Source organism: Molossus molossus, unplaced genomic scaffold, assembly GCF_014108415.1.
Source record: "Molossus molossus isolate mMolMol1 unplaced genomic scaffold, mMolMol1.p scaffold_m16_p_4, whole genome shotgun sequence".
In the NCBI taxonomy this organism is placed as follows: Eukaryota; Metazoa; Chordata; class Mammalia; order Chiroptera; family Molossidae; genus Molossus; species Molossus molossus.
Window position 1 is genome coordinate 8,936,546 of NW_023425377.1, and position 26,684 is coordinate 8,963,229.

The 26,684-nt window shown below is 49.8% G+C and overlaps 1 protein-coding gene across 1 annotated transcript in view; it reads right to left on the minus strand.

Moving 5' to 3' along the window:
- Positions 1–26,684, minus strand: part of WWC1 (WW and C2 domain containing 1) — a 128,653-nt gene that overhangs the window by 52,533 nt on the left and 49,436 nt on the right. Inside the window, exons 2-3 of the mRNA XM_036241991.1 lie at positions 10,596–10,705; positions 3,517–3,720 (exon numbers count right to left, since the gene is read on the minus strand). Coding sequence (XP_036097884.1) covers positions 3,517–3,720; positions 10,596–10,705 — 314 coding nt within the window. The remainder of the gene's footprint in view (positions 1–3,516; positions 3,721–10,595; positions 10,706–26,684) is intronic.

Sequence of the window (26,684 nt, forward strand, 5' to 3'; positions counted from 1 at the left end):
GTATCCTTGAAAGATCTTTTGTCCAATCTTTTCTTGGTTTCAGGAGCCAGTGAAATCAGGTGGGTGTTTCAACTGGCATTTTTACCTGCAAGGCTCCCAGTGATTTAGTTTTCAAGTCTCCTCTCTGTAAGGCGTGGAGCGAGGAAAGGGCACGGTCAGTCCTAAAGAACCACCTCTCCCAAGTTCTCACCTTTCAGAAGACGGGAGGACCCCAGCGCAGCCCAGGAACCTGACGTTGACTGGCTGACTTGGATTAAATTAAGAGAATTGGTTGTGAGGGCAGATGATCCTGGGTATAAAGGCTAGCTGGGCCCTGGCTGGTTTGGCTCAGAGGTTAGAGCGTCAGCCTGTGGTCCAGAGAGACCCGGGTTCGGTTCCCACTAAGGGCACGTACCTCGGTTGCAGTTTGTCCCCGGCCCTGGTTGGTCGTGTGGGTGGCAGCCACTCGATGTGTCCCTTTCACCTCTCTCTCTCTCTCTCTCTCTCTCCCCCTCCCTCCTTCCCTCCCACTCTATCTGAACAAAAAATGGAAAAATGTCCTCGGGTGAGGTTTAAAAAAAAAAAAGGCTAGCTGGGTTAATTTTATACCAGTGTGACCTTGGGGAAACTACTTCCCCTCTCTGGGCCTGTTTCTTTATCTGCAGAATGAGAACAGCAACATCTTGGAGGATTTTATGTGTCTGTATGTGGGAAGGGAGGCTACTTTATTTTTTAATTTGTATTCTTTTAAGTTTTTTTCTTAAATATGTTTTTATTGATTTTGAAGAGAGAGGAAGGGAGAGGGAGAGAGAGAGAAACATCAATGAGAAACATCAATCAACTGCTTCCTGCACGCCCCCTGTTGGGGGATTGTGCCCACAACCCGGGCATGTGCCCTGACTGGGAAATCGAACCAGTGACCCTTTTGGTACATGGGACAATGCTCAACCAACTGAGCCACACCGGCCGGGCAAGTGAGGTTACTTTAAGTGACATATGTAGAGTACAGCACATTGCCCTGCAGGAATACAACAGGTGCACATTAAAGGTTAGTTCTCTTCTTCCCCACAGAACTAGAGATTGTACCAGAGGTGACAATAAAGTCTCCATCCCCAAGGCAGGGCCCACAACCACGAAGGGCAGGTGGCGAAACCCTCACAAGCCCTGGCAGGCCATCTGAGTTAGAAGCAAGGCATGCGACCTCACCGGTCTGTCAACATGCTAAAGAGCTCGACGTGGAAGGCAAACCTGGCTCGTAAAACCCAGAGAAAGTCACGAGAAGGCTTGGGCCATCTCTCTTTCACTGGGATACTTGGGCTGGGGGATTAAATTAAACCAGTTTCTAGCTGGTTTGGATCGCAGATCAGGTTACCTAAGAAGACCGCAGTCCCTTCAGATAGAAGTTCTTTGACATTCAAAATTGGTGGCGTCTTTGAGCCCGACAGTGCTCTTGGGAGCGTCTGGAAGTCACAGGACAGGGCTGCATCCTACCACTGAACATGGATTTATTCTTATTGGTTCCAAGGATCCATTATAAACCTTTGTCATTTCAATGCCAATAAATTAGTAGTATCAAATAGTAACTGCGATTAAGTAGTTAGTTAATAGTAACTGAGAGTTTAAGAATATGACAAATAATATTCTAAGTACTTTAAGCCCCATAGCACCCCAATGAAGGTGATACTGTTATTATATCCTTTACAGAAGAAGACTTGCAGCACAGAGAAGTGGCATAACTTGTGCAAGGTCACACAGCGAGTAGGCTGCATATCCTGGATTTGGACCCAGGCAGGCCAGCTTCAGAGTCCATAATCTCAAAATATTATGGAAAGTGTTTCCTGCCAAAAAGATTATTTATGCACATCTGTAATACACTCAACAATAAAGAGGAAAAAAAAGCCCTGGCTGGTTTGGCTCAGCGGTTAGAGCGTTGGCCTGCGGTCCTGAGAGACCCGGGTTCGGTTCCCGCTAGGGGCACATACCTCGGTTGCAGTTTGTCCCCAGCCCTGGTCGGTTGTGCGGGTGGCAGCCACTCGATGTGTTCCTTTCACATCGATGTTTCTCTCTCTCTCTCTGTTCCTCTCTCTCCCTCCCACTCTACCTGAACAAAAAATGGAAAAATGTCCTCGGGTGAGGATAAAAAAAATAAATAAATAAAAAATAAAGAGGAAAAAAAGAATATTTATTCAGCCATTAAGATGTTCTAAGGGAACTGTTTTGCCTAGACCAGTGGTTTTCAACAGGGGGAATTTTGCCCAGGAGGACACACTTGGCAATGTCTGGAGACATTTTCCGTTGTCACAAGTTGGGAGTGGGAGCTACCACTGGATCTAGTGGGTAAGAGACCAAGGATGCTGCAAAAGATGCCACAATATACAGGACAGCCCCTACAATGAAGATTTATCTGGCCCCAAATGTCAGTAGTATTGAGGTTGAAAAACCCTGGCAGACAAGTAAGGAAATACTGGCGGACAAATTCATGCGATGAGGAACATAAACAAGGAGCCTTTAGAGAGGGTGACTCTGGGGAGGGGAGTCTGCTGATGGGGTCGTCCCAGTGGCCTCTCCGGGGCAAAGACCTGAAGCGTGAGACAGGAAGGACGAGAGGGAAGCAGCCGTGCAGAGGGTCCACAGAGGAGCCTTCTAAGCAGGAAAACAGCAAGTGCAGGTGAAAAGGTGCAGGGCAGACAACAGGAGCGGGGGCTGGGCAGGGGGGTGGGGCATTGGCAGAGGGGGCCTCAGTCCATCTAGAACCTCATGACTGACAGCATGAGGTGGGGTGGGTGTAGCTGGTAGGGGCCTGATCACATACGACTGTATAGGCCATGAAAAGAGTGATGGGAAGCCAATGAAGATTTTTTTAAATTGTGGTAAAACATACATAACAAAATTTACTGTTTTCACCATCTTTTAAAAAATTTTTTTTTCCTTTATTGATTTGAGAGAGAGAGGAAGTGAGAGGGAGAGAGAGAAACATCGATTAGAGAGAACATCGACTGGCCGCCTCCTGCATGCCCCCCACTGGGGATCAGGCCTAAAACCTGGGCACGTGTCCTGACCGGGAATCAAACCGGTGACCTCCTGGTGCCTGGGTCAACACTCAACCACGGAGCCACACTGGCCAGATCCATTTCACCATCTTTAAGTGTACATTCATGTTGTGCACACATCACCACCATCCATCTCCAGAACTTTTCGTCTTCCCAATCTGAAACTCCATACCCATTAGACACCAACTCCCCACACCCCACCTCCCCAGACACTGAGGCTTTTAAACACGGAGATAATGTAACCTGACTGGCATTCTGAGATGCCGACAAAGGAATGAAAGAAAATGGAAGAAAGATGGCAAATGAGTCACTGCAGGGCATAAGCAGGAGCAGGAAGAGAGGGTCCGCACAGGGAGTGGAGGAGGAGGAGGAGGAAAGTGGGCAGCTTTAAGCAACACTTAGAGGCAATACAGGCAGGACGTGGGGCCGCCGGTCCCTCCTCCCTGAAGTGGTGGCAAGGGGCGGGCTGGGGGTGGGAGGTACTCACAGCTGACCTGGGAGCCCAGCTTGTGCTCCCAGACGGCATGCAGCTGCTGATACTCCTGCTGTGCAAGCTCCAGGCGTTGCTGCTTCACCTGGTAGATCTCCTTTTGTGCACTCAGGGCCTCCTGGGCCACCACCAGGTAATCCTTCAGCATGTGCTCCTGCTCCCGCCTCCATTGTACCCGGGGGTCCTCGATCTGAGTGGTTTCTGGAACAGATCCCAGAGACTCTAGGTCAGCACCTCACAATTATCTGTGGGGTTGGTGGTCTGTGGCATCCACTACTAGAAAAAAAAAGCGTAATGAACAGACAACCACAATAAACGTGAACGGGTTAAACTTACCTATTAAACAACAGAGACTCTTCACTTTGATTAGGCAACCAGACACAAAATAAACCAGGATCAATGTCTAAACCCACAGTCAATCTGTCCGAGAACAGCCAGGAGAAAGACCAGATTTGAGTTCTAACCTAGACAGAGGCTCAAGGACGTTACAGATGATTAAGGTCATTTGTTTTGGCAAAGAGAAAAGGAAAGTAAAATAACAAATACTTCAGAGGATATGAAGAAATAAGGATCCCCATACCCTACTGGAAATGTCATTTAGAACAGCCTTACTAGAGGGCTATCTGACCATGCACATTAAGAGCCTTAAAATGTTGATACCCTTTCACCAATAACTCCCCCTATAGTAATTTATTATAATAAGAAATAGCCCTGGCCGGTTTGGCTCAGCGGTTAGAGCGTCGGCCTGCGGTCCAGAGAGACCCGGTTCTGTTCCCGCTAAGGGAGCGTACCTCGGTTGCAGTTTGTCCCCGGCCCTGGTCGGTTGTGCGGGTGGCAGCCACTCGATGTGTTCCTTTCACATCGATGTTTCTCTCAGAAATTAAAGCAAAGATGCATTTGTACAAAACCATGATAATAACAAAAATAAATAATAAGCACTTATTTAATGTTTATTCTATGTCAAGTGCTGGTCAAATGACTTTGTATCTATTTACACCTTTAATCCTTACACTAGCCCTATAAAGGGAATTCTATAACTGCCCCCTGCCCATATACAAAAGAAAAAACAGACAGAGAGAGGTTAAGTAACTTGCTCAAGGTCAAACAGAAAATAATTGTTCAAATAAATATGTTATATTTACATGATATACTAATACAGCCATTACAAAATGTCTTTGAAAAAAATTAATATAGTGGAAAGGTGCTTATGATATAAAAGTGAGTGACAGCACTGTGTGCAAAACTTCATAGATAAATATGGACATTCTCCAAAATATCAACAGTGATTTCATTTTTATTTTAAAAATTATGTGTACAATAAATACGTACAGTGGTAATTTGAAAAATGTCAGAAAACAAAAACATATTAATATTTTTTAAAAAGAGATACTGGCCCTGGCTGGTTTGGCTCAGCGGTTAGAGTGTCAGCACTTGGACCGAAGAGTCGCCGGTTTGACTCCGGTCAAGGGCATGTACCTCAGTTGTGGTACAATCCCTGGCCTTGGTTGGGGTCATTCAAGAGGCAACCAATTGATGTGTCTTTCTCACATCGATGTTTGTCTCTCTCCCACTCTTTCTGAAAATCAATGGAAAAATATCCTCGGGTCAGGATTAAAAAAAAAAATTAATAAAAACATATATTAAAAAAAAGGGATACTGGCAGCTGAGCAGATGTGGAAGAGGTCAAAGCAATGCCAAAGAACCAATCGCCACTGACGGCCAACTCCTCGGTCATTCCCCAGTTGGTGGGTGGAGTTAGGGGTGACTGACACACCAGAAATTGTATAATCATGGCTGCGTGGTCAGTCCAGCCAGCAGGTAGGTTTTACTTAGCCCAAAGAACTTAGCCCAAAGAACTTGATTCAGTTTGAAAAGACTTGGCTTGTCGTGACCTGGCTGAAGATGTTTTTTAAAGTTTTAAAAGTTATATATTTTTTGAAAAATACTAAAAAATACAACAAAGGAAAATCACATAGTTCCACAGTTGCCAATTTATAAAATAAGAAGTGAGAATTCCCATCTCTCTAATCCTACTCCCCAGAGGTAACTGCTGTGAGGAGCACACACACTAACAGATATTGTCCCTTTTATCTACAACTCTGTTTATATACACGTGTTTACATACACAAACTTATTGTTAAGGCACCGTGGCCCCACGTCATGCAGATTGGTTTGCAATTTGCTTTCACCTACAACTGATATATCCTTTCATCCTCCCTAGTAGGTGCATAAAGATTAACCTCAATTTTTGCCCGGCCGGTGTGGCTCAGTGGATTGAGCATCGTCCCATGGACAGAGAGGTCCTGGTTCGATTCCCCGTCAGGGCACATGCCCGGGTTGCAGGCTTGATCCCCGGTGGGGGCGTGAAGGAGGCAGCCGATCGATGTATCTCTCTTACATCGATGTTTCTATCTCTGTCTCCCTTCCTCTCTCTCTAAAAAAAAAACAATAAAAACATATTAAAAAGATTAACCTCAATTTTTAATATTTTTTTCAATTGTATCACTGTTGATGTTTTTATTTTTCACTTACCTCAATCGTTTAAAGGACAGCATAGTACTATTCCATGGTGTGGTATTAGGGCTATTCACGGCAGGGCATTAGTGGTTCCCCAGAGCATTAATGGGAACCGTTGGAATTGGTTGCGACTCTTTTGCTACCATGATCAAAGCTGCAGTGAGGGTCCTTACAAACAGACTTCTACGAACTTGTCTATGAATCGCGTAAGGCACATTTCTTAAGAGAGTTACTATTGGGTCCGAGGATACACAAATGTTCTATTTTGGTAGTGGCAAATTACCTTCCAAAAGGTTGCACCAATTTTTATTCTCACACACAGCCCATGGGAGTACCTTTTCCCCAGATTCTCAGCAAAATCACTTAAAAAGAAAATAAAAAAAAAGAGCCGTTGCTTCATCCAGAAATTCTGAGTCCCAGCAGCGTATCAGGACCAGCCGAGGAGCTTCAAAAACCAAAGACCCAGGAAAGCTCAACCCTGTCCCAGAACACTTACAGCGGATCCTCGAATAACGTCTTTCGTTCAATGTCATTTCATATAACGAAGAGATGCCCGAGGAACTGAACTCATTTATATATCATTAGCCTCTGATAAAATTGGTTTTGTTATACATACATTGTTTTGCAGAACACATAATTTGATCACCAATGAAAACCAGCTAACCACGATGAGTGTAAATGATGGTAATGCTGACACATTAAATAATGAGAACGGGTTATAACTGGAAAAGAATCGTCTACATCTGCTGTTTCCAGTTCCTCTCCTCCGTTTTCCTCCAGACTCATTCTAGTTACACTTTTGCCCCCAGTCCTTGTCCAAAGTTGCCCTCCACAGTCAGGGTCACCAGCATCACCTGTGTTGCTAAATCTAGTGGTCAGTTCTAAGTTCTCTTTGTACTTGATCTGTCAGGAGCACCTGACAAGGTTGACAACCCTCCCCTTGATATGCTTCCTTCACGTGGCTGCTGAGACCCTCGGGTTTTCACCCACCTTTCTGTTCACGCCTCAGAATCATCACTTGCTTTCCTCTTCTCTGCACACTCTTACATCTGAGGACCCCACAGCTCATTCCTTGGTCTTCCTCAGCTTGATCTGTCACTGTGGTAATCTCATCCAGCTTCACGTTGTTAAATACTACCTACATGCCAACAACTCCCATGCACATATCCTCAGCCCCGATCTCTTTCCAAACTCCAGATTCCAACATCAAGCTGACCAGCACCATCTTCTCTCAGATGTGGAACAGGCATGAAGACTCAACATGCCCCCCCCAAACCCTTGTTCTTCCTTCCCAAACCCGCTCTTGCAATTTTCTCCATTCCATTGATGGCAACTCCGTGGGGCCCGTTGCTCAGGTCCAATGAGAGTCATTCGCCCTGGCCAGTTTGGCTCAGTGGTTAGAGCGTCGGCCTGCGGTCCGGAGAGTCATTCATTCCTCTTTCTTTGACATCCCATATACAATCAGGAAATCCTGTTGGCTCTGCATCTGACCACTTTTCACCACCTCCACCATGGTCCTGGTCTGGGACACGGTCCTCTGTCACCTGGACTATTGCAATCCTCTCTCTCAAGTCTCCCTGCTTCTATCCTTCCCCACTAAGGTCTACTGGTAGCCAGAGTGACCTTTAAAGACACAGAGCAGAACACGTCACTCATTTGCATGAAACTCTCCAATGGCTCCCATCTCACATGGAGTAAAAGCCAGAAGACTAAGGCAGATGGGCCACTGCCACAATATCCCTGGTCCGATGCCCTTCTCCTCCTTCCTCACTCACTCTGCTGCTGGCACACCTGCCCCTTGCCACCCCTCGAGCAAGCCAAGTGTGACCCCGCCTTCGTTTTTGCGCCATCTATGCTACTTGAAGTGCTCCTCACCTCCAGCTCTTAGCTCACTTCTCATTCTCTCAACCAGTTCTTCCCGTGTCCTCGCCCCGCCACCCTCAACACCCCTCTGCTCTCCGGCACCCAGCAGCCAGGAGCCCACACTCTGCTTTCCCTTCCCCCCCACAGTACGGCTCACTGTCTAGCACACTACGTCCTCTGCTTATTTACCCTGCTCACTTTCTCTTCCGCTGAAGTGCAAGCTCCGTAAGGGAAAGGGTCGACCTGCCATCTACTCTCATGTCCCCGAGCTCCCAGAAGAGGTCCTGCAACATGGCGGGTGGTAAATAAATCCCTGCCGAATGAATGAAGCCTGGGTGGTAGATTTAACTTGTAGTTCAACTGCAATGTGTCTATCCCTCGAGAGGAATTTCAGTCCGGCATGGCTTTGAATGCTTGGGCCTCAGCGGTCATATGCATGCTACATGTGTATCACTGGCTCCACCTACAGAGGTGGTGCCCGCCATCCAATGACAGCACCTTCACACCAAACGGAAACCAGTAGCCTGGCAGCTGGTAAAACTACCAGATAAAATTCTTCCTACTCTGGCCCCTATGCACCACCTCATCTCTGCCATCATCCCCCCAAGAAGAGACTCTGCCACTGCTGCTACGCCTGCCTCCTTTCTGTTTCTCCAGCGTCTCCCAGAAGTACCTTAAAATCCCACTCCCGGCATCAGACGTTAATGAGGGGGATGCACTCAGCAATTAGAGACAGGAAGGACTGATTAGGGCTTCTGCAGTCAGTGTTTAACCCAGCACACCACGCAGCCCTCCCGGCGTTAACCTCATTCCCCATACACACCCAATTAGGCATATTTACTTCTCATTATCCAGTATGCAATCACGAGTGCTAATAAAAAGCCCTGCTACCCCCAACAATGCAATTAATGCCATTAGCTGTCTCTCAGAAACCCTGCTGCACTTTGGTGCCAGCAACGGTCGGCCCATTCGTCCACTGAGCCATGCATGCAAGCACGTATGCCCTTTTCTCTTCAGCAAAGGTCAAGTGCATGCCTACTATGTGCCTTTTCCAGAAGAAGTTCAACAACAGGTAAATGGTTTTACTACAGAGTGATGAGGGGCACAACGAAGCGATGGCCCGGGACTACTGAAACCCAGAGGGGGAAGTGCATGGAGAAGCACCCCTCTGCTCCCCAACAGTGGTCCAAATCCCAGTGTAGCCGTGTTTTAGCTCCGAGTGTTGAGCGGTCGATGACTACCTCTAAGTCCATTTATAAGATGGGGATAATTATCCTAACACCCCACAGGGTAGTTGGGAGGATGAACTGCGATGAAGCCTCGCTAGTGCCCAGCCCAGCACATGGCAGAGTGTGTGCTTAGTGAGTGGGCTAGGGTTTGATGCCCTCTTCTCGGCCTTCCGGCTTTGCCAGGCATGACCCATTTCATTCCATTCTCCTTTCGCTAAAAGCAGCAAGGAAATCCTCCAGTTCAGAAGGCAGAGAGTGAGATAGAATAATCCTCCTTCCTCATATGAACAAATGGGGCAGCTCATTTTCCAGGACAGGAATAGTCTTGGCCAAGAAGGTGCACAACGAATGAGGCCCAAGTACACTCAACTCACTCTGGCTCGGGACCACAACCTGGGTTCCTCCACCTGTCGGAAAACATGCCTGTCCCCTTTCTCAACCTAGTCCTCCATCAGAGTCCCAGAGACAAAGACACTAGGAGTCTTCATTCTGGATCAAGATACCTGGGTCACAGATATGAAGTGAGGGTGGGCTGACTCGTGTGAGGGGCTAGAGACACACACACTCATACCACCCGCTATGGGCACACATGTGTGCACGCCACTGGGGGCTTGCTGGGGCCCTAGCTGCTCCTACATGACCTGGTATTGACAATGACACACCTACCTTTATGAGGGAAAAAGGTTCTGTATGCACATACATTGCTATGTGTAAAAAAGAATACATGTGTATACACACATAAACACATGACTGGGAAATTTCAGGAATGATGCACACGAAATGGTGAGCGGGGGTTGCCCTTGCAGAACTGACGAGATGGTTTGAGAGGGGAGTTTCAGATTCAGGATAAAACCCTTTCAGCCCAGCTGGTGTGGCTCAGTGGACTGAGCATCGTCCATGATTCCCAGTCAGGGCACATGCCCGGGTGGCAGGCTCGATCCCCAGTAGGGGGCGTGTAGGAGGCAGCCAACTGATGTCTGTCTTTCACATAGATGTTTCTATCTCTCTCTCTCTAAAAAAAATCAATAAAAACATATTAAAAAAAAACACAAGTCTGGCCAATGTGGCTCAGTGATTGAGCATCGACCCATGCACCAAGAGGTCGCCAGTTCGATTCCTGGTCAGGGCACATGCCCAGGTTGTGGGCCCGATCCCCAGTGGGGGACATGCAGGAGGCGGCCAATTGATGTTCTCTCTCATCGACGTTTCTCTCTCTCTCTCTCTCCTTCTTACTTCCTCTCTCTCTAAAAAAATAAAATAAAATAAATAAATAAAAACACAAAAAACCTTTTCAACTGGTATTGTATATGAGCACACATTATCGATACCTACACTGACATCTCTGTCGGACTCAACAGGAAACAAAATACCATCTGGCTTCCAGAGCCTCTTCTAAACTTGAGGGGTGAGTGTGGAGGCAGAGGAACGGGGAGAGGGCTGGGGAGAGGAGGAGGGCCAGGAACTTACTGGTGTTGTGGTCTATGAAGTAATCTCCAACCTGTGGGTCATACGCCTCTTCCCATCCTAGAGGTAGCTCATCGCTAATGCAGTCGGCAAAGGTGAGTGGTTTGGTGTACCTGGCGAGGAAGAGGAGAAACAGACTCCATCAGCCTGCAGTCCCCACACCCCTGCCACCTGCTTCTTCCCTTGGCCTCCTTGCTCCTTGGGGGTGGCCCAACAGCTCAAAAACTGCACCAACACCAGGTCTGTCCCTGTCATGAACACATGGAAGGAGGTGGGGAATCCGTGTTCCAGTCCCAACGTTGTCACTAACTAGGGAGACATTTCAGAAGGTCACCTTCCTTCTCTGGGCCTCTGTTTCCATACCTGTACATGAGGGGTGCTCATTTCCCCTCTGGCTTACTGCAGCATCTAGAATAGCAGATGTCCCAGCCCTGTGCGTCTGGCCAAGGACAGTATCTATTTGCCTCCTGAGCTGGTTCCCAAATGCCTGTACCCATTGCTGACCTTCCCTAAACAATCCAGGCCAAACTAGTCCCCATTCTGCAGGGAGTGGAGTGGCAGCAATCACCCAGGCTCGTGGCTAAGTCAGACAGACAGACAAATCACCCAGCGAAACGAACAGAGGCTTGTCAGGCCCGGGAAACACCGCAAACCGCTCGTCAAGTATTTCAGCCAGACTGCCAGGAACCTAGATACACACGTCAGCCCGAGCGGTCCCTCCAGACAGCTCCTCGGCTTCTCCCCGCTGCTGCCTCTGCCTAAAATACATATTCTAATCTTCACCCTCTCCCGTCTGTTCCCAACCTACTCCTAATTCCAGCATCCCGGAGGCTCGGCTCCATCCGTGTTTCTGCAGACTGGCAAACTGAGGTTCAACAGGACAGGAAGAAAGATGGCTGGGGTGAGGTCTATGATCCTGAACAAAAACCTCCCCTCAAGTCACAGGAATTGACGTTCTTTCTTATCCTGTGCAATCTCGAGGAATGTAGGCTATGCAACAGACTAATTACGATTAAATAATGGTTCAATAAGCATGACTTCCATTAGCTGTGTGAGTCTGCCACTTAACCCCTCTGAGCCTCAGTATTTTTATTTGTAAAGTGGGGGATAATAATGACTCTCCAGGTTGTCAGTTAGCTCAAATAAGGTCATGTTTATAAGAACATTTAGCACATGTTCTGGTGCAAATGAGGTCTCAAAAAACATTAATTATTGTTATCCATATTTCCCTAAAGCAGAAACCGGGGCTAAGGAAGACTAAACAATATCCTCAATGTCAAAGACCTAACTGGGATTTCAAGCAAGGCAATGTATCGCCAGAGCCCCTGAGGTGAGCTAAAAGATTCTCTTGAAAGTTGGTATCTTCAAAGCATCTCCTGGGCCCCAAGGAAAATCACACAGGTGATGAGACCTTTCCTCAGCTAAGAATGCTCTTCGCTCAGGGACATCTGTGACAGTCTGGACGAAGCTTCTGCAAAGTTGTCTGCAGCCCACCTCAGCCCATGCTCTGCCCAGATTTCAGAAACAAAGGTCACTTCCAGCAGTACCTCCCCCACGCAAACTTCCCTCTTCCTTTTGGAGAGTGACCACTGACCAAGAAGATGTGTCCCTTCCCGACAGCTTCTCAGAGTCTGTGTAAGGATGATCACCTTTCAAAATTCCTCCCTGGGGATTAATGAAATGATTTCATCAATGGTGCATCTCAGCAAGAGAATCCTATAACCCCACAACTGGTGCTCAATAAATACCTGTACAATGGGTGAATACGATCATGTACGTGCAGGAACAAAAAATAACAATGTATTCTATATTATATGCAACAATGTGTTCTGTATTTTGCTAAAATGAGAGGATGCCCTCAATTAACTATGAGAAAGACAACATTACTGAGAGAGATCTGTAGGACACTGTTAGGTGTGTGTCGCTCGAAGAACAATTGGAAAGATAGATATTAAAAGGTTATCTCAGGCTGTGGCCAGTTTGGCTCAGCAGTTAGAGTGTCAGCCTGTGGTCCAGAGAGACCCGGGTTCTGTTCCCACTAAGGGCACGTACCTCAGTTGCAGTTTGTCCCCGGCCCCAGTTGGGGTCGTGTGGGTGGCAACCAGTCAATGTGTCTCTCTCACACTGACGTTCCTCTCTCTCTCTTTCTCCTTCCTGCTCTATCTGAAGATAAATGCAAAAATGTCCTCAGGTGAGGATTAAAAAAAACAATTCACGAGACCCTGTGCGTCTCAGAGCAATCTGGAATGCAGGGCCAGCTGCGCCAGAGATGCGGCGTTCAAGCTGACCCACGGGAAGTCTGCAGCAGGCACGGAGCCCTGGCATATCTGTACGTTAGCTATCTACACCTTTGTACAAAGATATTCCGTGCCCTTGGATGACCCACGGCTGCTGGATGAAAAGGTAGCTAAATGATTCAAAGGCATCAAAGACATCAACCCCAGTGATTCACCGAGCACTCTGGGTGTGACGAGGATGGGGGAGGCAGAACTGGAACACCAAAAATGCAATCACTTCTCCAAAAACACATGCACTCCACGGATTGTTCCAGCCCCTGACACTGGGAAGTCAGAGCTGAAATAAACATTAGCTATAAGCATCAGTAATGTGACCGGCATGTGGACGGGGGTGGGGCATGAGATGCTGATGCTGATGCTAACTTGTCGAATGGGGATTAAAAAAAAAGAGGAGCCAAAGTTAGGAGAGGGCAAGAGAAAGGGAGGCTTTGGTTTGATATCCAGGCTTTCCTTCACAGCGATGATGGGGGGAGCCAGAGGGCTGATATCCTGACTCGCAGGGCTCTTCCATGGGAAAGAGAAAAGCTTCAGTTGGAAGACTATGCGACTTGCGAGAAATCTGGACAGCAAGAATCTCTCTGGAACGAATGCCAAGAGGGAGATGAATTATTCAGTGTGCAGAGACGTGTCATTCCGAGAGTCAGGATGAAGAGAAGTGTTTTTAGCTGCACAAGGATTTAAACACACACGTATACACACGTGCACACCCCCTGCTTCCTGCCGGAGAGGAACTGTTTAAACCACCCCCCCTGGGAAACCGCGGGTACTTCTCTGCTCTGCAACATTTCCCCTTGGGCAGGTGCCAAGATGTGAGCTGGATGAGATGCCACCTTTCAGATGTGCCCAGGACTTGAGGGTTTGCCTGGGACTCCCAGCCCCCACCCTGCAGTGCAGCAATTCACCCCGATCTAGCCAAGGGCAATCCCGGCTCCGGCCTCCATGCCCTGGGCTGCTGAAAATCCCAATATGAAAGCAAACGACCCACACGCTGGAAGGGCGAGAGGGAGGGAGGAAGGGGCTCGGCCAAGCAAGAACTCGCTCTGCTTCTTCTTAATTACGAATTCCTGAAGGAACACAAACATTCCAGGATGTTTCACAACAGGCCCTCCCGGAAAAAGGGCCCGGATGTGTCGCCTTGGATACAGGTAGGTTCTGGCAGATCACCCTACACCAAGCACATGGGCACGCCTGTCCCGCCTCCCAGGACCACGTTCCTTTCCTATGGGCTGCGGGGGCGGGCCCGGGAGCGCACTGGCGCAGCGGCCTCGGGATCCACACCGTCCGCCTTAGAAGGCGGCCGCTCAGAGAAGCAGCGGAAAGGCCTCTGCCAAGTCCAACGCCGGGGTGGTTCTCTGGGACTGAGAACGCATAACCCATCTCTCCTGTCCCTGGTGCTCCCCGAGCACTCCCCACACTCCCCACAGGAACCTCTGTATCGTGTCCAGCAGGATGCTGGCCCCGACCCGGCTCTCTCCAGGGGCCCGCCCGGAGGGACAACTTTCTAAAGGGCTCTCGGGACTCCACGCCAAGAACTGTCCAAACTTTCAGCTGAATCTGTCCTCCCGGCTGGGGCACAATGGACAGGCCGGCTCCTCCGCCCAGGGGTGTCTCGCACGCGTAGTCCCGTGACTTAGACTCACAACCCTGGCACGCCTTCACCCCGGCCACGCACATGCCACCTCTCAGCTGCCCCCAGCTGTCCCCCGTGGGGGCTGGGGACGGGGAGAAAGTGCAACATTTGCAGCTCTTCTTCCTCCCTTGAATTCAGTTCTGTCCAAACACCTTCATTCATTCATTTTAAGAAATCTCGGGATGCTAAAAATAACCATCTCGCAAGTTTGCTGGGAGGGCTGAGCCCCAGACGCACAGACGAACCTCACGAATCAAGGCCAGCTGCAGAGTGGACGAGACAGACAGGGCCCTGCCCCGACACTGCAGTCGGGGAGACACCCCAGCCAGGACGTGAGCTGACATGGTCCTTTCAGCGACTCACTGTGATTCGGGAAAGGACGAGATCAAGTGTAAGGGGCTGGGTGGTCATGGGGAACCTCTGGGAGAAGGTGACCTTTGCGGGGAGACCAGATACACAGTGGGAGGGAGCAAAGGGAGCAGCCAGCATGAAGGCTTTGGGGCGGGGCATTAGAGAAAAATGCATGGCGTGTCTCTGTGTTATGAGTGATGGGGCAGAGGCAGCAAGGGGCAGAGGCTGGTCTTTTAGGGGCCGGGGTTGTCCCTCGTGAGGACTTTGAGCACCACCCCTGTGCCCAGAAGGTGACCTGGAGAAGCTCCCTCCTCACCCGCTGCCCTCTTCGTTTCTCCCTCATTTCGATCAGCCCTCCACGCAGCAAGGATGTGTTGTGTGGACACAACAGTTCAGTCCCACGCCCGGCACGGTGAGGGCACAGGTGTTTGAAGAAGCCTTGTTTCTGCCTGCAGGGAGCCAAGGCTTACCCTGAAAGCAGGCAGTGACACCTCTGAGACCGTGGGTCACAGAGAATTAGAGGACACGAGGACAGCCGATGCGGTGCTGAGTCAGCCGTGCAGACGCAGAAGGCCAAGGAACTGGGAGAAGAGGGACACAGAGGCAACGGGGGGTAGTCCGGGGAGGCTGGAAGAGAGAGGGAACAGCGGCTGGTCTCACAGTTCACGGGGAGACAGGGCAGATGCTACCCACATGGCTCAGAAATCAATGAAACTCGGCTGAAGCCCACGCCCCGCCCCTTGCACAACCAGGTGTGTGATGTAACCTGGTTAGGAGTTTCCTTCTCTGTGAAACTTAGGAGAAGTCTCGCTCTCGTAAGGGTGTTGTGGGGATTCAATGAGATAACCCACATAAAGTGCTGAGCACGGGTCTGGCATGGAGCAGTCCTCCGTAAAATGTGGGCTGTTAATGTGACCTATTGAGAGGCTCCTGTGCCCTGGGAACCGTGAGAACTGGGTCGCCTTTCATCTTCAAGGACTGAAATGTTAGCTATAATCACATCATCACTATCACTCTTCATCCAAGAGATACCCAGTGGTGGTTAAAACCCACAGGCTCTAGACTCGACCACTGGGTTTCAGTGCAGACTCTGTCGCTCATTCGCTCTGTCCCCTTGGGCATGAACCCCAACCTGTCCAAACCTGCCTCTTCATTGACAGGGTGCTTCATCCGCTCAGGGTGACGACCTGGTTAAAAAGGGCCCTGATGAGCCCATGGCACACAGGCTCAACCATTAGCTGCTATTATACATTAGGTTTTATTCTTTTACTTAGAAAAAAATTTTTTCTGTATTGATTTTAGAGAGAGGAATGGAGAGGGAGAGAGAGAGATAGAAACATCGATGAGAGAGAACACTGACGGGCCGCCTCCTGCATGCCCCCCACTGGGGATCGGACCCACAACCTGGGCATGTGTTCTGACCGGGAATCGAACCAGAGACCTCAGGGTGTGTGGGTCGATGCTCAGCCACTGAGCCACACCGGCTGGGCTACGTTAGGTGTTATACCACTATTTTCACGATGGGGAAGTGCAGCAAAAGAATCGTCCCGGCAGAGAGCCTATAAGCCTCCCGCGGTTCCCCACACCCTTCTTTCCTGGGTCTGCTTATACTCTCTCCTTTTGGAAATTAAACCAGAGACATTAGGAAACACAGGCTGGAGTGGACTTGGCTGTCGAAATGTGCTCTCTGAAGGGGTGTTTACACCAGGAATGTCCAAGTTCTCTGTCTGAAAATTTCCCCTCTCCCTCCCTCCACTCTCAAACACCTGTCTCAACATTCTGGTTTTTCGACCCCCAGATCTCCTTGCTTCACGACTTTGGTTGGGCTGGTTTATCCAGAAACTTTCCTGGTCTCGTCCCTCCCACTCCTGGAATTCTTTGATGGGGAAAAGAGGAGGGAGCGAGCTGGAGGGAAGGTTCCAGACTGCCTTCCCAGCCCCTTCTCTTAAACCGGGCACCCACAAACCAGGACTCACCTCTCCCTGCTCATTCTTGTCTTCCTCTGCCCCCACTGAGTTCTTGGGATCGCGCCCCTGAGCCCTGGGCTTGTCCCCGTCCTCCACCTCCATCCTCCTGTCTTGCTGCCTCCAGCTCACTGACACCGTCGCAAATCCGGGCTGCCGGTCCCCTCTGTGGATCGCTTACTGGGATTTGAGATTACAGCTCTGTGAACCCGATCATGGATTACAGTAGGCATGGCCAGCTGACCACGGAGGGCCAAATTCAGCCTGTAGCTACATCTGTCTACTATAGTGCCGTTTTAAAAAGGGGGCAGGCAGTCCAGACGGTGTGACCTTGTGGCTGAGCGTCGACCCATGCACTGAGAGGTCGCCAGTTCGATTCCTGGTCAGGACAAAAATGGGGCAGGCAGTCCCCTGCTCTCTAATGTATTACCCCTGGCAGTTAATAGTACAGGGATCTGGTGCCAGACTCCCTGGGTTTGAATCCAGGCTCTGCCACCTTCGAGCTGTGTGACCTTGGATAAGATACTTAAACTCTCTGTGGCTCAGTTTTCACATGTGTAAAAACCAGAAAAAATAATAATACATGTAGTAAGTATTCTCTATCGTACCAGGGACCATTCCAAGCACTTGACAGATGTTAACTCACTTGGCCCTCATGACAACCCTTTCCAGGTAGGTACCATTCAGACCTACCTCACAGTGTCCTTCGAAGATTAACTGAGATAATTCCTGAAACAACACTTTGGTACCCAGTAAACGTGAGCCAATTCGTTCTTCTCACTGCTCTCCAAATGAGCCCCCTGATGCAGGGGTATTAAAAAATGTTAAAATGAAGCCCTGGCCAGGTAGCTCGGTTGGTTGTCCCATATACCAAAAGGTTGCAGGTTCTATTCTTGGTTGAGGTATGGATGGGAAGCAACTAACTGGTCAATGTTTCTTACATCAGTATTTTTCTTTCTCTCTTTAAAAAAATCGATAAAGCCTAGGTGAGGTGGCTCAGTGCCCAGCGGATTGAGCATCGTCCCCTGGACTGAGAGGACCTGGTTTGATTCCCAGTCAGGGCACATGCCTGGGTTGCGGGCTTGCTCCCCAGCAGGGGATGGGCAGGAGGCAGCCGACTGATGTTTCTCTCACATCGATGTTTCTATTATCTCTCTTCCTTCCTCTCTCTCTAACAATATCAACAAAAACATATATTTTTTTAAATCAAAAAAAGAGAAAGAAAACAGATCCTCAGGTGAGGGTTAAGTCCCTAAGTCCTTTGTTGCACTGATGAGAACGTAAAGCGGAGAGATAAAGACGTGTCCAGAGCCAGGACAGGGGCAGGGCTGGGACTAAAACCTGGGGTCCAACCCCAGGCCTGAATCACACTCAGGACACCAAGAGATCAAACCAGCCTGGTGCTCAGTCAGGATCCATTTGAAATACAACAAGTAACTGAACAGCCTCCAAGGAATAGTTACTGCCAGTGTTGCCTGGGTTACGTAATCGTTCTACCCTCATGAGACTGAACGAATAACCATCTCTGGGTGAGGACCCGTATGAAACGATGAGGCTCCCGTCCATGGAGAGAAAAGGCTGGGAGACAGACCTTCTGTTTTGCTCACTGGAGGGTCATGTTCTGAAAGCCCAAGAGCGGAACAGAGTACCTGGTCTACACGTCTGCCCCTCACCCGCGCACCCCGGCTTCCTCCTCGTTCCTGAACTGGGACTTGGGAATGCCCGACAGAAAGGGCCAACAGAACCACGTAGGTCTCCCAGTCCCCGTCCTTCTTAGCTGGGTGATCTCTGCACATTCCTGCCCCAGCTCCAAGCCTCAGTTCCCCCACAGGTGCGAAGCAGTCAAGGAAAGCTGCCTCGCAGGGTTCTCACAGTGATTAAGTAAATTGGTACGTGGGGATGACTCAACACAGGGCTTGGCACCCACTTGGGCAGGCAGGCATGCGCAGCTCCTCCTTTCTGGATTTAGGACCCGAGGGCACTCAAGCCCCAGCTGTACCCGGTCCAGTCCCACGACCTGGGATCCCAAGGGGTCTTCCCAGGTACGGGGCTGTCCGGGAGCGTCCAACACTCAATTGTTGCAGCCCACCCTGGCCTGGAACTTGGCCATTTCTCTGTTGCTCGAGCTCGGGTCCTCACCCCAGCCATGCAGCCCACGGAGCTGGTCCTTCTAGAAGTGGAATCGGCCGTGAAGGCTCCTCTGGGATCCTTCCTCACCTAGAACCCCTTCTGAGGCAGCAAAGTTCAGACGGAGCACTGGCGGGGGGGGGGGGGGCGGATAAGATCTGGGTTTGAATCCTGACACTACCCCTGATCAGCCATGCCCTTGGGCAAAGCACACACCCTCTCTGGGCTTCCCATGTGCAAAATGAGGGAGCTGGGACATAACATCTCTAAGGCCCCCTTGCAGTGTTAGCCTTCATAAATCTACTACCTGGCCCGCCTGGCCCACAGGGGCATTTGAGATGGCAAAGAAACAGTAATTAAAACATCTTTCACTGAAGGCCAATTAAGTACCAGGCACTGGACAGGCTGCTCTATGTAAAAGAAGTCATTTCTAGGTTCTACCACCCTCATTTAACCAAGAGGAAACTGAGGCTTAACAGCAATAGTAATAATAAAAAATAATAAACGCTCCATTTCACCGGGTGTCTGCCAAGTACTTGGCAGTATTCAGGGTCCCTTACCAGACTCCGTTTCAACAGTTCTAAGGTGCACCTTTGTAAGTGCATTTTAACATCGCCTGAGCGGGGTGCTGACACCTTACAGCCCTGCGGTCCCCACGGAGCTGTCGCTGCCTGTGTGTGCACAGGTATCAAAGGTGCCATTCGAATAAAATCAGAGACAACCACGGAGCAGTTCTCACCCCTAGGAGCCAAAGGGCTGTGGGGAAGGGTGGAGGGGCAGAGGGCAGACCCGTTCAGCAACATTCCCAAAGCAGGAGTGCGGAGCAGGCTAACTCACATAATTGCCACGCTGGCCCCAGGGCCCAGCTCCGAGCTCCAGCTTCCTCTGGTCCTCATAACAAGGCTGCAATGCCACCACTCTCTCTCTCTTTTTTTTACCTTTAAAATATTTTATTTCATCAAATCAAATAAATATATTGTTGATATGGTTCTGCCAACCTCTATTTAGATTTTTCTAAAACTTTGATAGGTTGGCTTTTTAAAAATTAATTAATTTATTTTTGTTACAGATGTTTCTCTTTTTCCCCCCACTGATTCCCCCCTCTCCCCTCCCCGCCCTGTCCCCAGCTTTGTTGACCATGTCCCTGTCAGAATGGCCGCCATCAACAAATCATCAAACAGCAAGTGTTGGCGAGGGTGTGGAGAAAAGGGGACTCTAGTGCACTGCTGGTGGGAATGCAGACTGGTGCAGCCACTATGGAAAACAATATGGTGTTCCCTCAAAAAATTAAAAATTGAACTTCCATTTGACCCAGTGATCCCGCTGCTAGGAATATACCCTAAGAAGCCCGAAACACCAATCAGAGAGAATATAGGTATCCCCTTGTTTGTAGCAACACTATTTACAATAGCTAAGATCTGGAAACAGCCCAAATGTCCCTCAGTAGACAAATGGACAAAAAAGCTGTGGTACATATACACAATGGAGTACTATGCAGCTGTAAGAAAGAAGATCTCTTATCCTTTGAGATGACATGGAGGGACCTGGAGAGTATTATCCTAAGTGAAACAAGCCAAACAGAGAAAGACAAGTATCATATGATCTCACTTACTTGTGGAATATAACGAACATAACAGTCTGAGAAATGGGGTAGTCGCAGAGACGTGGAAGTGGGGTACAGACTGACAGTCCCCAATAGAGGGGCGGGGGGATAAACCATTGCCACCACTCTCGAGGGCACCGAGAACAATAGCAAAAGCACAGATAACCAAGAATTTGTGGCTCCAAACAATTCCTAGATTTGGAATAGGAAGATGTTTCAGGAACAATGGAACTTAATGTATTTCTGTGCTTTTGGAGGGGAGGGTATGTGTAAAAGCAATATGTGGGTGGAAAAGAAAATCTAAGTTTTAAAGATGTATTTCAATGAGTAAGGAATAAACATTCTAGTTAATTTAAAAACACTGGGTCATGATTTAGTTGGTAGCATTTTTTCCCCTTTCTTAGTGGCACATAAAATAATGGCGCTTCTTCAAATTACTGTTATTTAAGTGGCCTGCAATAACCCCCAGCTGGACACAGCCCAAAGGTCCATTAACAGCTGAATGGATGGGCAAACGTAGTACGGTCATGCCGCTTAACAATGGGGATACATTCTAAGAAATGCATCGGTAGGTGATCTCCTTGTCACGTGAACATCATAGAGCGCGCTCACTGCAAACCTAGATGGCACAGCCGACACGCACCCAGGTGTACGGGACAGCCTATAGCTCCTCAGCTACAAACCTGTACAGCATATTACAAAACAATGCGAGAGTCAATGAAGCACATGAACACCTCATGCGGTCAAGACACCCGGCAAGCACTAGATGTATGAGGCTGTTGCGGGCAGAACATGGAATGTTATATAGCAAGCCTTTTTTTAAGTAGGAAGAGTATACTCTAATAATGATCAACAGTATAGTGAACACATATGCCAGTCACAGAGTTGTGTCTTATCGATACTATATTCAGTATATCATCTATACGACTAGCAGCACAGGAGGTATGTTTACACCGGCATCGCCACTAACCTGAGCAAAGCGTTGTGCTGTGACATTATGACGGCTATGATGTCACCAGTCGGGAGGGGTTTTTCAGCTCCATTACAATCCTATGGGACCGCCACTGTAAATGTGGTCCATCCCTGACCACTACGTGTGAGGCGACCACACTAGCATCCGTGCACTAGCAGGCTACTCAGTGATGAACAGGGACAAACGATGAACACAGGCAACGGCAGGTGAATCTCAAACATTATATTGGGTATAAGCAGCCAGAGGAAAAAAAATGAGATTATACTGCGTGATTCCATTTTTATAAAATTCTAGTAAAAACAAACTAATCTGTAGGGACAGAAAGCAGATCACTGGTCATCTAGGGACAGAGGGATTACCAAGGGATATGAAGAAAGTTTTGGGGAGGCTGATGGGAATGTATGTTATATTGATTATAAAGATGGGTTCATATATATATATACACGCACATGTATGTCAAAAGTCATGAGATTTGTAATCTTTAAGTACATATAATTCAGTGAGTTTCAATAATTAATTCCTTAATAAAGTCATAAGGAAAAAAATAAAGGAAAGCCCAATATTCAATGCAATATATTAACTTGTTTAAGATAATCTTATAAGTAGTATTGTTAGCTCCACTTTACAGATGTGGAAACTGAGGCATGGAGAAGTAAGTTGACACAGTTACGTGAGAGGTAAACCAACAGCTGGCTTCAATTCTAGCCCCACCGAGCAGCTGTGGCCAAGCCTCTCCCCCCCCCAGGCCACGACTTCCCCACCCCCACCATGAGAAGAGGACCCAGCGGCCGCCAAGGGACCTTTCAGTACCGAGTTTCCAGAAAATAAACGTGTCCTTCGAAATTGTCCAAGGTCACATGACACAGAGGAGTGGGTCCTCCTGGGCACCCGGGTTTTCTTCTCCTCACCCAAGGATATTTTTTCCATTGATTTTTAGAGAGAGTGGAGGAGGGAGAGAGGGAGAGAGGGGGAGAGAAACATCATTGGGAGAGAGACATCGATCAGTTGCCTCCCACACACGCCCCGACTGACTGGGGCTGGGGATAGAACCTGCAACCCCAGTACGTGCTCTTGACCAGAAATCGGACCTGTGACACTTTCTTTGGTGCCCAGGCCGACGCTCTAACCACTGAGCACATTGGCCAGGGCAGCACCAGGATTTCTGACACCCCCTTTCCCCTTGCCCAGACTCACTCATTCTCTGAACACCCCTGCTGGTGTCTTTTCTTTCTTTTTTTTCCCCTGGTTAATCCTCACTTGAGGATATTTTCCATTGATTTGTAGATAGAGTGGAAGAGAGGGGGGGAGGGAGAGAAACATCGATGTGAGAGTGACACATCGACAGGTTACCTCCCACACGACCCTGACCGGGTCCAGGGAGTGAACCTGCAACCCAGGTACCTTGATGGGGAATCGAACCTGGGACCCTTTGATCTGCTGCTCTAACCACTGAGCAACCCAGCCAGGGTACTGCCGTCTTTCTTGTCTACAGAATGGTTCAGTCCTGAGCTGCATCAGAGTCCGTTCAGGGCTTGGGGACCCGTCCCCAGAGCTTCCGCTCCTGGGCTGGGCTGAGGGTTTGCATTTCCAACAAGCCCCCAGGACCCCTAGCCCCTAACTGCAGGGACTCTAAAAATGGCATCCAACGTTGTGTTCAAGAAATTCCTCTCCTCCTCCTCTGTCAAAACTTTCTGACTCCGGTGCCACCCTGGTCATGGCCACCCAGCCTCTCCTTGGACACGCCCTGCAGCCAGCCCCTCACCAGTGTTTGCTGGGCTCCTGGCCCACAGTGTCTGGCCTGAGGTCACACAGCCAGGGAGCACCGAGCCAGCGTTTGGATCTGACCTGGGAACTCAGGTTCTCAACCACTCTGTACAGAGGTCTTCAGTGAGCATCTTGTTCTTTCCCTCCACATTGAACAGGCCATTTCCCTCTGCATCCACTGGTCAAGAGAATTCCGAGCAGGTGGGGTGGGGGAGTCGCCTGCACCTGGTCTCCGGGCAGCCTGGTCCCACTGCAGGTGCAGAGCTAGACCACAGAGCCCACTGGCCCCATCTCTGCACCCACCAAAGGTCTTCTGGGTGTCCTCTGTGTCCTCGGATGACCCCTGCCACCTACCTGCCCAGGCCTTCCAAACCACATCTCACTACCTCTGGCTGGCCCTGTGTGCAAACATAAGGGGATCCAAATGCCTGTCTCCCAACCACCCCTTTTCCAGGTCCTTCTTCTACGGGGACCACTGAAAGCTGAGCCCTGCATATCACACTGGAGGCATCCTGTCAGAGCCCCAGTGCAAGGTAACCCTGTCCACCTCCCTGTTACTCTGCAGGCAGCGGGGGCGGGGCAGACCCCAGGCCGCTGGCCTGGGCAGGCAGGGCCTTCCTGTACCTCTCCTTCGTGCTGCGGCCGGAGGCACCCGTCAGCACCTCCTGGGTGCATCTGAGGAGCTGAAGGCGGCCGACGCCCAAGGACTCGGTGTTTGCTGATGGCATCACGACAGCAGACTGAGGTAGCCCAGAAGCTCACCTTGTCTGTCCATCTGACAGCTAGTTCTTTATTCGCCAAGACCACAGACGCCTACAGAAACCGATTATAAAGGCGCTCCGCACAGGAGTCGAAAAGAACGTGGTTTTCACCCCTGAGGAGTACGGCTTTCTTTAAGGGTTCATTTTCCCCTGTCATTTCTTCTGAGAGGAGAAAATAAATAGACTTGTTCCCTGAAGGGAAGCCCTACCTGCAAGTCAGTGTTAAATACTAACGTGCTAAGAGCTGAAGGCTGCCGAGTTCAAGTCAGCAGCGAGACAAATAAGCAATTAAAACAGCTATTTTGGGAAGCCCTGGAAAGCGGCAGATACAATATGAATTATGCATTCACCCTGCCGGGATGACTTCTGGGCATTGTCCTCTGCTCTCTTGCTTTTGTTCAGGCAGCCATTCAAGCGCAGAGAGGAGACACAATACCCTGGCCCTGGGAGCCGGTCCCCCAGCACACGTGCGCCCACACACGGGCGCGTACACACAGCCCACAAGGAGGCCAGGTGGCCACTCCAGATGGTGAGCCACATGGGAAAGAAAACCACAGGTTGGCAGACGCCTTCGATTCCGGTGCCAGGGGAGAATGTATGAATTTCAGTTGGCTCAAGAGGCACACAGGCATGTGTTGGACGGGGGTGGGGTGGGGGGTGGGGGAGTGACAAAAGGTCACCTGCACAGAACAAGAGACTATACAGGGTAGGGTAAAAGTAGGGTTACAGGTGTGAAAGACATCATTTAACCTTGTATGATTATTTATTAGCTCTTGTATTCTTTTCCACACGAACACCTGTAAACCTACTTTTACCCCACCCTGTATACAGTGTTCCCAACATTCACTCCACAAGCTTCCTAGCTGCCCGGGGACTGACCCGGGGGCTCGGTGGGCAACGGGTGGGACCTGGAGCACCAGCGGAGGCCCACGCTGAGCCCACCGAAGGTCTGGAATCAGAGGATGCACCCAGCAGGCGTGGGGGACGGGCTCCGTCTGGACGGGAAGCTGTGGCCCCTCCTGCTGCCTGACCACAAGAGCAGCACTGTGGCGGCGTATCGTATCCACACGGGAGACCCTGGTCACATCCCTTCTCCCCTCTGGGCCTCAGCGTCCCCACGAATGAAAATAAAGGGGACAGACTCCACCTCAACAACCCTCCAAGGTGTGGCATTCCACGGTGCCGTTTTGTTATGGAAATCTAGCATCTGCCCTGGCCTGTGCGGCTCAGTTGGTTAAGTGCCGTCCTGTGCACTGAAAGGTGACTGGTTCCATTCCTGGTCAGGCCACGTGCCCAGGTTGCGGGTTCCATTCCTGGTCAGGCCACGTGCCCAGGTTGCGGGTTCCATTCCTGGTCAGGCCACGTGCCCAGGTTGCGGGTTCCATTCCTGGTCAGGCCACGTGCCCAGGTTGCGGGTTCCATTCCTGGTCAGGCCACGTGCCCAGGTTGCGGGTTCCATTCCTGGTCAGGGCACGTGCCCAGGTTGCGGGTTCCATTCCTGGTCAGGCCACGTGCCCAGGTTGCGGGTTCCATCCCTGGTCGGGGTGTGTACGGGAGGCAACCGATCAATGTTTCTCTCTCACATTGATGTTTCTCTCTTTCGAAGCAATAAAAACAGATTAAAAAGAAAATCTAGCACCTGAGAAGTGACTTGTGTGCTCCTTTGTAAGGACCCGGTGTCCAAACCCAGAGAATAATGACACCAACACGTGCTCTGCCCTTGACATGTGTTAGTCTCTTCATTCTCACAGACTTCCAGGTACGTGGTTCCCATTACAATCCCTGGTGCAAATGAGTCAACGGAGCCACGGAGAGCGACGGTACGTCCACCAAGGTCACACGGCTCTTAAAGAAGCAGCCCGAGGACCTGAGTTCAGGTCTTAACGACGACCCAGAAAGCGCACGGAGACAGCCAACTCTACACGACTGGGTGCCAGAAGAGATTTAAAAACTACTGAACATTGAACACTATCCCCCATACTTAAAACTTTAAACATTAGGGGGCTGTTTTTGCCCCTGGCTACAAATACTAGGAACGACTATTAGAAAAGTCAGTTAGTTAGGAACACTGGGTGAGCACACAGGAGACAAAAAGAAAAAGAAGGATCTATTAGATAAATGGAGAGAGATGCTCATTCTCGGAGCCCGACCCAGGAGCAGAGGTCACGGCCGAGGAAGGACAGAACAAGAGGCGAAGAGGCACCCTGAAAAGGCTCCTACAAGAGAAGGGGGGCCTCAAGCACATCATCCACTTGTGCTGAAGACAAAAGCATCAGGGACTTGCTGCGGCTGCCCTCTGCCCAGGTGAAGAGTTTCTGCACCAAGCTGTTCAATGCAGCCGCCCTTACCGGAGGGGAGGGAAAGGGAACGGAGCCTCCGGAGCTGCAGGGAACGAAGAGCTGGTGAACTAAGGTTAGAGCCACTTGATGCAGTTGTCGGAAATGGATGCTCGGGAAGCTCTTGGAACGGAGGGGGGGAGAATGCTTACACCACAGAACTGAAAAAGAAATGAACACACCGGGACACAACTCTGTGCACGCAGCGGAGCCATCCTTGCCTGCAAGAAGGAGGGAAAACAAATGCGGGGAAAAAATGCCAACTCGTTGACAGTGTTTGGCGGGG